The sequence below is a fragment of the Neospora caninum genome, chromosome VIII (assembly GCF_000208865.1).
Source record: "Neospora caninum Liverpool complete genome, chromosome VIII".
NCBI lineage: Eukaryota > Apicomplexa > Conoidasida > Eucoccidiorida > Sarcocystidae > Neospora > Neospora caninum.
The window spans coordinates 919,105-932,329 of NC_018395.1; the positions used below are offsets into that span (position 1 = coordinate 919,105).

The 13,225-nt window shown below is 54.3% G+C and overlaps 2 protein-coding genes across 2 annotated transcripts; both read left to right on the plus strand.

Annotated features, from left to right (window-relative positions):
* Nucleotides 1–1,557: 1,557 nt before the first annotated feature.
* NCLIV_031210 (putative ATPase, AAA family domain-containing protein) lies at nucleotides 1,558–8,477 on the plus strand (the record flags this gene model as incomplete). The annotated part of the gene is made up of 6 exons (XM_003883317.1): nucleotides 1,558–3,595; nucleotides 4,570–4,688; nucleotides 5,240–6,067; nucleotides 6,484–6,592; nucleotides 6,980–7,487; nucleotides 8,414–8,477. 6 exons carry the CDS (start codon nucleotides 1,558–1,560, stop codon nucleotides 8,475–8,477), a joined length of 3,666 nt encoding a protein of 1,221 aa, XP_003883366.1.
* A 2,284-nt stretch (nucleotides 8,478–10,761) lies between these two features.
* Nucleotides 10,762–12,537, plus strand: NCLIV_031220 (putative transmembrane domain-containing protein; the record flags this gene model as incomplete). Its single annotated transcript, XM_003883318.1, has 1 exon — nucleotides 10,762–12,537. One exon carries the CDS (start codon nucleotides 10,762–10,764, stop codon nucleotides 12,535–12,537), a length of 1,776 nt encoding a protein of 591 aa, XP_003883367.1.
* Between the last annotated feature and the right edge of the window lie 688 nt (nucleotides 12,538–13,225).

The window sequence follows — 13,225 nt, forward strand, 5'->3', positions numbered from 1 at the left end:
ACCAGCGGCGGTGTGAGGCACGGGAGCACGCGGATACAGGGCACTGGCAGCCGACAGAATGGTTTATCACGGAGAGTTTCGAGGAAAGTGACGAATGCACACCTCTGCATCTTTTCGTCTCGCGCGAACACACACATGAGGGCACGTCTGTGTTTGACGGCTGGTTGTGATGCCTCCTTTCTGGTTGTGATGCCTCCTTTATGTGGTGGCGTCACAAACACAAAGACACGTGCGAATCGATCTGGTGGACCGGCTGTGATGCTTTCCAACACGTTTTTCGTGCACCCGCCAAGTCCACGGATCCTCCTGGGGACAGAAGACTCGCAGCCACGTCGCGGCTCCACAACTCAGCTTCTTTCTTTGTGGTTTACACCCAAAGCTACGAGCTCTTCGGCTTCGGCGCGTTGCCTCTCTACACACAGTTTCCTTGTTAGTCCTTTGAATGCTGCCCCAGGCGCACGTTCCTCCATCAGGGTGTTTGAAAACCGTTTTCTCGGTGTGTCAGAGGGACAGCACGAAAAGAGAGATATCTTTTCAAGGAAAGGCAACATTGCCCAGTAAAGAAAAACAGTCAGCCTTCAGGCTTTACCTAGGTTCGTGTGTGCGCCACAGACTCTTGCTTGATCTCTCCAGGGCGCGGCGGAATGCGCGGCGGGGCCTGGCTGCGCTGATCTGTTATGCAACAGCCAACCCCATCGGAGTGGTGGTACGACAAAGAGTCGGAATCCTGAAGATTTTGTGACTCACTTTTTGAGATACAGCTCACAAAACCGTCTCAAGGGGAGCGATTTCAGTCCTGCTTGACTCGAACGTTCCCCCCGTTGTTCCCTTGTTACGTACGCTGATTCCTTCGACTTCGAGCGAGAGACAAGACCCCACACGATGCCGTCCGTGTTAGAAGAGCAAAGAAGCCCCTTTCTAAACCACGCAGCTATAGATAGGCGGCGTGCTGCAGAATGAAAATAGAAGAAAGAAAGCACTGAGAGCTTGTCCGACGTTATATGCGAGGTTTTTTTATGCATCCCGGGGCCTGCGCGGAGAACAGCTGGGGGCCTTGGCGACTTTTCTCGATTTTCAGTCCCGTCTAGCTGCCGGCGTTGCCGGATTTCTCCGCTAAGTTTCTCGCTCTGTGCCGTTACCCTCCTCTTCTCAGTGTCTAGCGGGGCCGTAGATTTTCATTTCACGTGCTTACGGGAGTGTTCATCCCGGCCCGCTCCTTCCCTCCCCTCGATGGGCGTAGTGTCCGCGACTTCGCTTCTACGCTGTTCCGCCGACACCTCCATCCGTGTCGGTCAATTTGTTGGCGAGTCTCCGCCTTATTTTTTCCTTCTTTCCGTTTCTCTCCACATCTTTCGCGTTCTCCCGGGACGACGCCTTTCCTGTTTTCTGGCGCCGTCCTGCCTCCTGCCGCTCCGTACAGTCGGCCCCTGGTCAACTGAGCTCCCCGGTAGAGGCGACCTTCGTCGCCGCAAGCGCGGTTCTCACTACGTTTCCCTGTGTCCCCACCTAGAAAGTGACTTCACCAATGAAGCTTTTCTGACCAATGAGTCAACGGAAATGGCGTTCACGAGACACTTAGTAGCAGTCAGGAGACAGCTGGAGGTGTACCTACGGCAGCGCAAGGGGGACGAGGACGGGCGCGGCGGCGACTCCTCGGGACTCTCGCCAAAGGACGTCGATACAGATTCTTTTCTCATGTTTCTCGGTCGCTCTCACCCCCACATTGTTCGCCTCAGGCGTCGCATGCTAGACAAGCTTTTGGAGACGGCGAAGGCAGAACTGTCTAAGGATCAGACTCCGAATTCCGTGTCCTCTCGCGCCTCGCCGCTTTCGGGAAATCCGTCTCCGTCCGTTTCGCCCTACTCTCAGAAAACTTCGGCCGCGAATACGCTTTCTGGGAAAAAGGCCGAAACCAAGAGAACCGACGGAAATCTCGCCCTTTCTTCGGCTGCCTGGACAGCCGGGAGCCCAGCGGTGGACGCGAGCGACGGGACGGACTCCGACAGTCAGGCGTCTCAGATCGGCAGCGAAGACGCTTCCTTCCTGTCTTCGGAACCCATCTCTGGCGTGGAGGTGATCCACGATGACGACAGCTCCGACAGCGACGCAAAGCCGGCAGGCCGGAACTTGTCTCTGGAAGAAGACGCACCCGCCGTGCACCCTGCGACAAGCCAAGCTGCCCTCTCCACCGATTCGAAAGTCGCGGGCAAAGCGAGTGCGAATCGTTCCCAAGCTCCGGCGCCACCGGTCAGCCGTCCGAATAAGCAGCCACGAGAGAAAGCGCGTCGCGGGAACGCGGAAGGCGAAGACGAAGAGGGCGAGGACGGAGAGAGACGACAGGCGATTCCCCCGGGATCCTCTGGGCCTTTCTCGGCCTCCGCAGGTCGCGAGCGCATCCCCTTAAACACATCGCTGAACTCTCTGTATCGCTCACACGCGTTGGAAAGCCAGGATGCTAGTGGCAGGCGGGAGAGAGGAACCGCCAGTGAGACAGCTCCACCTCACGGAGGACAGAACACCAGGCAACGCGACAAGCGCGAGAGAGGACGAGAACCTCAGGGTACCGGCAGAGGCCATGGCGAGCGCTCCAGCGGCAGACTGAGCTCAGATCAGCCTATAACGGACACGGCGAAGAAGCGCAAACGACGGCGATCTCCTTCTCTTCGCCCTTCTATCTCTTCTCCCTCTGTTCCCCCTTCTCCCAGCGACGTCGCTCCAGTGGCTGCCCCAGCCGACCGACTGCGAGACTGTGCGGGGCTCTCGGAGGCCCTGTGCCACAAGATTGAAGAATCCGTTCTTCTCCCTCTTGTGCTAAATTCCCTCTTTGAGAAAGCGCCGAAAGCTGGGGCTAGCCAGGCGGCCAGAGCGGCGTGGGAGAGGAGAGACGAGGCGGGCGACGCCCCCTCTTCGCACGCCACAGAGAGTGGCGACTGCGAAAGAGAAGAGAGTGCAGTTCTCACAGAAGCAGAAAGGACGCGGGTGGGCAACGATGCCATCGACAAACACCCTCGTGGACAGGGGGATCGCCTTGGTGCCCATACGTCGTCGGTTGCTCTGTCTCCTCCGCCAGAGGTGTTCAGCGGCCTTCACTTTTCGCGCGGTGTTGTTATTCACGGCCCGGCAGGTGTCGGGAAGACGAAGCTGGCCTTTGCCATAGCGGGTGAACTCTGCCGTCTTCGCAACTTCTCCTTCTTCCCGATTTCGCTCTCTTCCCTCGTCCAGAATCTCCCTCCGTTTCTCTCGAACGCGTCTACTCCGTCTCCAAACCCCCGTGATGCTTCGCTGTCTGCCGCTGCATCGGCTTCTTCCGCCGCCTCTCCGTCGGTTGCGCCCGCGGTCCAAACGGGCCCCCTGACGCCGGCAAGCAGTGAAGAGGTGCTTTCTTTGATGTTTGAGAGTGCCAAGAACCACGCGCCGTCTCTGCTTTTGCTCGAGGACATCGCCGTCCTGTCGTCTCGGAAAGGAGCGCTCAAAGGAAAAGACGGCCGAGAAGGCGGCGGGAGCGGCGGCGGAACTGGAGACGAGGAGAGCGACAGCCCGCTGGTCCGCGCCCTCGCGAGAGAGATGGACGCGCTTACAGGCTTCGATGTCATGGGTAAGAGAAGTGGGGCTTTGGGTTCGGAACACTCACAGAAGAAACAGAACCAGACAGTGCGAACGCAAGGGCCAAAGACCGCAGGTGTGAACACAAACAGATCGAGGAACGAGACACCGAGAAACGACGAGAAAAAGGAGACAGCAAGGCGACAGAGCGAAGAGGCGTGGACTGGGACTCGCCGCCCGGCCGGAGCGATCGTGGCGTCCCTACAGCTGCACACCTGTATCCAGTTCGCTCGATTTGCCTCTACACAGACGTTTCTGCTTCGGCTGTCTCTCCGTGCGTGGGTTGTCTGTTTGGAGCTGCAAATGTGCCACACGAGACAGTCAGGGATTTTGGAAAGACTGGCAGAGACAACTGTATCCGTAGGGTGCACGTGTTCGAGCCTCGACTTTGTCCTCGCATGGCTGCTGGCCTCTCCGAAAAATGCTAGGGACTCCAGATGTCGGGTTTCGCCCGCGACGGCAGCGGTGTACAGGACGCTTCGCCATCCCCTCTCAATGCTACACCGGCTGTCGGCAATCCTGAAGAAAAAGCGCCGCAGCAAGGGCGCCCGGGGTTCACGGACAAGAATACGTGGAATCCTTTGTCCATAGTGTGTCGTCAGTTTGTCCAGGAACGAGAGGAAACCCCTCATGAGGTCAAAGGAGCGGGGAGAGGCCGGTGACCATCTGGAGGCCATCTCAGGGTGGCAGCTGTCCATTTTCGACCTTGGGGATGTTCGCCTGTCAGCTGTTCCGTTGGATCCGGGGCTGCCCGAAAGAGGCTGCGTTTCGTCTCTCCCTAACCGGTGTGTACGTGGAGACTTTTTGTCGCCATGTGTTCGAAGGTGGCGCCTCGCTAGCGCTGTCGCGGCCGCGGGGTTTCTCTGTGTTCTCGCTCAAGATCTAAACCAGTAGTCCAACTCGTCCCCGCAGCGCCTTTTCCAGATTTTCCTGGCTCTCGTGTTTCCTGTCTGCCTCTCTTCTCAGTTATAGCCACATGCAGCCACATTGACAGTCTCGATTCGTCTCTTCGACGCAGTGGGCGATTCGACGCGGAAATCAGCATCCCTCTTCCCGGTTTTGAGGAGCGGCGGGAAATCCTTCAGGTATTCCCTTTTTCGCGTGATCTTCCGTTCTTCTCTCCCTTTACGTCTCTTTCTTTTAACTCGTGTGCGCACCGTGCTTTCGTCTGCTCCAGTGCCTTCTCTTTTTCCACTCGCTTCGTATACAAAAGGCCGCTTCCATGGTTGGCCGTAGCACGAACGCTCCATCTCTGCGGCCTCGACCCCTCCTATCCTTTCGCTTTTTTCTGTATCGGTCTTTCTCCCCTGCCGGGTTCCTGCTGCGACGTCTTCTCGTCTTGCATCTTGGTGCTCTGGGCTTCTCTCTCGCTGGACTTACCTCTCGTCATCAACCTCGTGTTTTCTCTCCCTTCTGCCGCTGTCCTTCTCCATCTCTTTCTCCCTTTTCTGCTTTCGGGCTGGTCTGTGTAGCAAGCGTATGTTCGCTGTCCCACTGTATACCTCGCCTCTTTCCCACTTTGTTACTCTCCTTTTTCTCTGTGCTTCCTAATCGTCGCTCTAGCCCCTGCATTTCCGTGGCCCCGTCGCTTTCTCAGTGTTTCCTTCCTCTCTTTCGTCTCGTGTTTGTGTTTCAGTCGCTGACCTGCTCTCTTTCCCTCTCTCCTAGCGTCGATCTGAACGCGCTGGCAGACCGAACTGTGGGCTATGTCGCCGCTGACCTCCATAGCCTCGTGAAAGAAACAGTCTACCACGCCGTTATGCGCAGTGTGGGGAGGCGGCGAAGGGACAGGGAACAGGCGGCAGCGGTGGGGCGAAGCGGGGCAGGAAGGAGTGAAGATGATCCAGAGATAAACATGAAGGGAGAACAAAGGGGAGAAAGAGACGGGACGGCGGAAAGGAAAGGTGAAGCAACAGCAATGGCGGATTGTTCACATGGCGACGGTCAGTGCCGTGTTTCCAATGGGGCCAACCAGGCCGAGGTGGGGAATGAAGAGGGGAAGAATGAGGCAGAAAACATCTCGGACCTACAGCACGGTCGAAGAGAGAATGGGTCTGCGACGCCTTCACACTGCCTTTCGCCTTCTTTCCGGCCTTTCCCTGCATTCGATGAAATTTTGAAAGACGTCGCTTCCATGCGTCAGCCAGACCGGGCTCTCCTCTTTTCCGGTCACAGCACGCTCAGCTGCCCAGCCAGCAATGACGCTCGAGCAGTTCACGCTTCTCCAGAGTCCTCTTCCTTTTCTTGTACGACCGGCAACGCGATTTCGAGCCCCGATCTGAGAGGGGAGGACTTTGCTCAGGCACTCGTTTCCTTCACGCCTTCGTACAAGAAAACGGGAGCGTTTCTGCCGCGTCCGAATGTGCGCTGGAATGAGGTTGGCGGACTGCATGAGGCCAAGCAGGAAGTGGAGGAACGGATTCTTTTCCCCCTGAGTTTCGCCGATTTCTACGGGCGTATGGGGGTAAGCCGTTCCGTCCTCATCCGTTTGTCCATGGACTGCAGGAGCGTGTAATAGTTCAACTCTGGGCATTCCTTGCTTCTCGATTTTTCGGTTTCCGGGTCTCGAGCCCCGCCTCCAGTTCTCGCCTCCTGACCCTTCGCAAACATTTCTATGTCCTCCCCTTGTCTTAACACTGCATGAGGTGCCTTCTTGCCATCATAACTCCGTCACCCAAATCTCGCGCCTCGTCTTCAGTCCTACGTTTGCGTGTTTTACGAGCACACGCAGACGCACATAGCCACGTAGAACTAACGTCCGATTTCCGCTTGCTCCACTACGGTTCGTTGTGCCGTCGAGCTCCATGTCCGGTCTCCCGTCTACAACTGCTCTGCGTCTTCTCTCGCATCTGTGTCTCTCGTCCCTGTCGACTGACGCAGGTTCGTAAACCTACGGGTATTCTGTTGTACGGCCCTCCAGGGTGTGGAAAGACATTCCTCGCGAAGGCCCTCGCAAACGCGTGCCAAGCGAATTTCATTGCCGTCAAAGGTGAGTGCTTTGAAGGCGCCTGCACAAGCATCCAGTCTAGACGTGGGCGGTGTGCTGTGGGAAGGTGGGGGAACGCCGGCAGACGAGAACGGAAGGACTGATGCAAGCGAAGGCAGTGAGAGGACTTCGGTCGCCTCGCTCTGAGCGGGACAGCGACGCTGGGGTGAGGTCGAGTCTGCTATGATCTTTATATTCTTAATGCCGGCTTCGGGCGAGTCCGCATTTCTGCTGGAGCTGAAGTGGGGGACGGACAGAAGGCGTGCAAATCCTTTCGTTCGTTGCCGTTCAGCTGGACATCTGTTGAGGTGCCAGCGTGAGTTGAGTCGTTGCAGCGTCAAGGGTTTCGAATTGTCAGCTGCGTACTGTGCCCTTTTCGTTTTCGTTTAGGGCCTGAACTTCTGTCGAAGTACGTTGGAGACAGTGAAGCAGCTCTGCGGCGTCTTTTCAGTCGGGCTTCCTTTTTTTCTCCCTCGCTGATTTTCTTTGACGAAATTGACGCTCTCTGTGGCAGCCGAAGCACGGGGGGAAAGGGGGAGGGCGGCAACAAAGTGGAGGAGCGGGTGATTGCTCAGCTTCTTACAGAGCTCGACGGTATCAACGATCGCGGTAAAGTTTATGTTGTGGCAGCAACAAATCGCCCGGATATTCTCGATCCTGCCCTGCTTCGACCGGGCCGACTTGAAGTCCGGGTGTACGTCCACCTCCCGGATCAGCAAGAGCGCGCAGAAATCCTTCGAAAAGGCTGGCGAAGGCTACGACGAGAACGAAAGGAGGAAAGGAATAAGAGGCTTCACATGTCAGCAGATGGGATCCAAGCGGAACGGGGACCTGGAGAAAATGACGAACTGGAAGAAAACGATCTCGATTTCGACGCTATCGCACGCGCGACTGACAGGTATTCATTTACTGGTGGCCCGCCTGGTCCGTAGACCCGGTTTTTCCTCCGGACAAAAGAAGCCATGCATGTGGCTAGGAACAAATGCGGAGCACAGGTCCAGTTCGTAGCGCTGTTCGACTGTCGGTCGGGTATAAAGACGTGTTTTTTACAGACCAGCGATCCGCTGGATTCAACAGATTAGATACGCAAGACTGGACGTTGTCAAAAATATACTCTTTACTGGCGCATACGTTTATATAACGGTACTTCAAACAAGGTGGGCAAGCTATAATTTCGAGATGTGGATTGAGGTGCTCGTATAACGTCAGTGCATTCTGTGGTCTTGTGCAGAATCTGAGTTTCTTCCTGCAGCCGCCCTCCACCCGAGTCCCTCCACAATCCCGGGGATTGCTCGAGTCAACGCATTTCGGTTTATTCCGACTCTCTCTGGTGCATCTGTCAGGTTTAGCGGAGCCGACTTGGATGCGGTGCTACGAGAAGCGACCCTCCTGATGATACAAGAGGAGAGACAGGCTTTTATCCGTGCCCTACATCGGTCTCTGAATGAGGAGGCTGCCCCGGGTTTCGATCCCCTGCAGTTGTCGTTGTCCTCAGAAACCAGCAGTCAGACTTTCAAACAAACGGATAGAAATGGGCAGACAAATGAGACAAGCCAGAAGAACGAGGAAACGCGAAAAGGAGAGGAAGGCATCAACTGGTCCGGAGATGACCGGCGAGCGATGTGCGGACGAACAGATTCTTTTTATGCCTCAGCGAACGCGGGGAGCATGTGTGTGAAGCAGCGCCATTTACTCGAAGCTGCTCGGCGGATTACTCCTTCAGTGACACCGGAGCAAGTGCGGTTCTACGAAGACTACCGGGAGAAACTTAGGGAGAACTAAGCGCTTGGATGCTGTGCGTCAAGAGGAATGTGTTTTTTCCAGAGGCTGGGCCAGGGATGCTCTGTTCACGGCGGTGTTTGTTGTTGATGCAGGAGGTACGGGCTGACCCGGTGAAGCGGAAGGGAGTGTAGAACAAGACGGCGAGAGCCTGACGCGAAAGGCGTCTTGCTCCTTACATTTGACCGTTCGTGGGATGGAATTTAATGACAAACATATTCTCTGTGGCCTGTGTGTTGGCCACAGACAACTGTTATTGTCAGATCCGTTCCCCCGTTTTACTTTTTAGGTGTGGCAATATGCCGGTAGCGCTTCAGCAGAGAGAGAACTCCTGTATCTCGTTTCTGCGGTAGTCGCAGAATTATAACCGTGTTCCGTCTGCAGAAACGTATCGCATGCAACGCGATGGGATGTTAAAGAAGCTCCCCGTTTGAAACGATCTGCTGCGTGTCAGAGTTGATTGGAGCAACCACTGGGCACCTGCGCGCAAACCAATGGACAATCAGGAACTGAAAACCATGGAATACAGTAGGCGCGTCTAGTCTGGTTTACCAAGGTTTTTTTTCTTCAGTTTGAGAATGCGCGCAAATAGCATACCGTTATGAGGATTAACGAGTGATTCAACTGGCCCTCCAGGCAGGTTGAGGTTGCTTCCGGACTTTGGCAATGTACAGAGCCCCTCATTCGACAAGAAGGAAACGCACAACGGACTCGTAGGCGTCTCCTGGTACGAGGTCTCTTTGGAGGCAGCAAATTCTGGTGGTCCTCCGGCGTCGCGGGGTGTGATGAAGAATAACAATTGCTTTAGCTGCATCGACTTGCTCCTGTGCTAGTGTCTTTCCACGCTTTCGCAAGTATTCTCTTCGCTCTCAGCACTGCCCGTGGACGGAGAAGGTGTCTTACCTAGGGCGGGTGTAAACACCCAATCATCTGAACAGAGGTCGGCCGCTGTGTGCGTTGTAGTATCTGCGCCCCAAAGAGGCAGATGTGTAAATCAGAGTGACCAAACGGAGACTCTCAACGTCGTAACCTCGATTGAAGGGATGCCTGCGCTGGCGCCTGAATCTACCCGAAAACGTTCAACGCAAAATTGGACGAGGGGGCTGTAAAGCGGTGCTGAGTTCGGTGTTGTACCTTGGGAAATCCATGTTGATAAAAACTCTGATGCAGGATCGGCAGGTTGTGAATCCCGAGCAGTTCATACACTGGTAGTGCAGGTAAAAAGCATATTTACCAGACTTGTTAAAGGGACATTTAGAATCAACACATTTAGAATAAGATTGTTTGCCTTTTATTGGCCTCGGCGTCCCAGCTAAATCGACGGCCCCAATTTCCACGGCGATCGGACTGTTGTGAAGAATGATGGGCCCCTTCTCAATCGCGACAACTCAGCGTTGCAGCTTTGGGCATCTCCGTGTACGAGAACAAAAACAGAATCTTGTCCTGTTCCTGTGAACGCTATTCTAAAGTCGAGGCAATTGTTTTTTGGCGAAATGCCAGTGTTCTTTAAAACACCGTCAGTTGACTTGTGTGCGATTGCATTTGCGGCACAGAACTGGCTTTTTTCAGCCCTGTAGGAGCTACCACGTCTTTAATTTTTCGACAAACTGCATGTCGCGTCTCTCAAAGAAAGGTCACCCAGGGTGGCTCTTCGCCTTTCCGTGTTTTATTGGGGAAAGCTAGCCATTTTCTCATCCACGAACACACAATTTTTCTATCCTTGTTTTCCTACACTGTCCGCTTTTTATGTGAAGTATAGGTAGGATTCGACTCACTGTTTGTTTGCAGGGTTGCCTTTCCAATTACTGAAGCCAAACAGCGAAGGGGCTCTCTCTGCTGTTCATTTACCTTGCGCTGTTTTGTATGTTTCGTGAGGGGGGAATGGAACAGAGACAGTAGGCATTTTATGTGATATGCTCCGGGCAAGAGTTGAAAAGGGAGACGAGGGGGCCCTCGTTAGATAGGCAGGAGTGAGAGATCTATTACCGAAACTGCAGATCTTTCGCGGACGGGTACGCAGCTGTTTGACGAGTGGGACTCAACAGCGTTGTGTCGACAATCGCACGCCACCAGTGTTTGCGGTGGCTTTTTTCGCTCGAAGACTTGTCAACGTTTGTTGTCAATGAGTTCAGCTAAGAAACGTTTTGGTCTTTTGACAGTACGCAAATGAAAAAGGTAAACGGCCAGGAGCTGCGCGTGCCTCGTCTCGCTGTCTTGTGGTTTTGTCCGCGCGCATGACTGTGTGGCCCACCAACGCTTGTTGCTTCGTCTCTATCATCTTTCTCTGGTACCGTGCCTCACTAGTTGTTTCTTTTCCTTCTTCGTGCCGGTGCCGAGTAGCCTGTGCATCTTTCTTCAGCTGTTTTTTGTCGCTGCTGTTGGGGTTGTCTTTCATGGGTGACAAATCTACCGCGGGCGTAAGGGTGCAGGACGATGTCGACCGGTTCTCAAGCGGCGTTATCGAGCCGAGTCAGTCCTCTCCACCCACCGTTCTACGGCATGAGAGTTCGACACTCCTCGGCGAAGAGAGTCGCTCGATTTCGCTTGCTCCGTCGGTTGGCGGCGGGGTGGGCTGGCCATGCTATCGTCAAGGGTCGTCGCGTGTGACATCATCAAGGGCGTCAAGCCCCGCCACCTGTTCAGAGGCATGCTCGGTTATGGGGTCATTAGGACAGCTGGAGGATAGTCTTTCCGAGTTTCGTGGGACTGGACCGCCACTGGCGACAAAGGGCACGCTTGAGGGCAGTGGCCTGGTGTTCAAACACGCCCTATCCCGGAGGGGCACGAGACGAGGATCGAGATTCGGTGTATCCAGAGAGAGTAGTTTAGGGTTAGGCGGCCCGAAGCTGAACTCATCCAGAACATCAAGGACTGCTGAACCGCCAGCCTACGGGAGAATCCGACGGACTTATGGTGCTCCTTCAAGCGACACACAGGCGGGCTCTGCGTATGTAGCATCAACTCGAGTGCCTGTTATCTTCAGTCAAGTGGTTCCCTATGCCTCAGGATGGGATGAAGCAGGATATGCAGAATCTAAGAAATTTAACCATAGTCATTCGTCTCTTTCCACTCGGTTTGTTAACCAGGTTCACCAGGAAACCGCTAGTGGCATGTATCCTCTCTGGTCCGCCGATGTCGTCCTGCGGTTATGTCTTTTGGGGGCCCTCTTCTTCATCTTTGTAGGAGCGTGGCTAATTTTTGAGGACGAGCATCACGTCGAGTGCAAGCTGAATTATGCCGAGAAGACACCTCAAGAAGGAAGCTCGAGGTATTTGCTGAAGGGAATCTCTAGTGCAGACTGCACACGTGATGTAGATGAGCTGAAGGGAGAGGAAATCAGTGTGTATGCCGAGCTAGAACACTTTTACCAAAATGATGCCCAGATATTATGGAGTCGGAATGACCGCCAGCTTGCAGGCACCATCTTCACTGATCCTAGCGACGTTCGCGATTGCGAACCCCTAGCAACTGCTGTGGTCGACAATGTAACGAAAGTGCTTCATCCGTGTGGCGCGCTTGCATGGGGAGTTTTCACTGATAAGTACCAGTTTTTGGAAGGAACACCTGAAGGCGATAATGATCAGGTGCCAATGAAGCCAATTCCCTTGGACCAGTCACAAACAGTCGTCTTACAGCCGTGGCCATGGCAGGACACGTACAAAAATCCGCCGGCAAGTCACCGCGCCGCTGTGCTGGACAAAGTTTATTTCTGGATGAGCCCCGTCGACAATGACGACGGAGACGACGCATATAAAACTCGCGAAGAAGCCCGGGCAGAGCTGCTCATGGATCGCCTTAACTACGAGGAGGCGGGAGAAATGGTTGAGAATGGTCATTTCATCCAGTGGATGCAGACGGCAGCACTGGGCACCTTTCGCAAGCTCTACGGGAGGTTGGAGGGACCGCTCAGGTTACCTGTGTCTGCTCATATAACTGTTATGTACGATGTGTCGTCGTGGAAAGGGAAGAAGGCAATTGTTCTAGTACAGAAATCAAGGTTCGGGGGCCGCAGCCTCTTCTTAGGCATAATGTACCTGTCCCTCGGTTTTTTATTGGCTATGCTAGTTTTCTACATGCTCTGGAAAAAATGGCAGTACCGTAGGGAAGGCGAGGAAATTCGAGATCTTCGGTGGCAAACGAAGAGTCGCAGAAAGAAGAAAACAAAATGAGGTGTGCAAGAAAGTCAGTTCGCAGAGTAGATGCTTGGTAAGAAAACACACTCATGGGAATTCGCGTTCTGGCTACTCTGTGGCGTCCACACCAGGCTGTCGTGGTCACCAGTTTATAGTTTAGCGCAGGCCGCAACGTCGTATCGATAGGACAGGATATCAATGGCACTTAGGGACGAAGTAACACTCTGGTACTGGCATGTAGGGGTTATGAGCTTGGCTTGGGTTCTGGTACAGGTCGATGACCTCGTCCCTTCTCTTGTACTCAAACTCTGCTTATATATCGACATTTGTGTGTCGTCCCATCCGTTACTGGGGCCTGTGATGCAGGTTTAGTACAGTTATGTTATATCGGGTAAAATTTGGGTTTAAGGCGGTTGCACCTGCTTGGATTGGGTATCTTTGCTAGCTTTCTATCGCTGTGGTTTTTCTGGCTCAAGATGGTGAATACGATGAAAAGGAAAGGTATCTACTTCATATGAAGAGCTACGTGTGGAAACCAAATTCATACCGGATGTGGCAATTCCCCCTTTGTGGTATGCTTGTCCACACTTCTTTCGATCCAGGGATGCTGGGGGTGTTCATTACGTCATGGTGGTGGGGACCCCTCAAGACATTCCGCTGAGTCCGCTCTCGGAAACAGGAGACCACCACCAAAGTCAGCGGCGTGAACGTACGCGTGAAACGG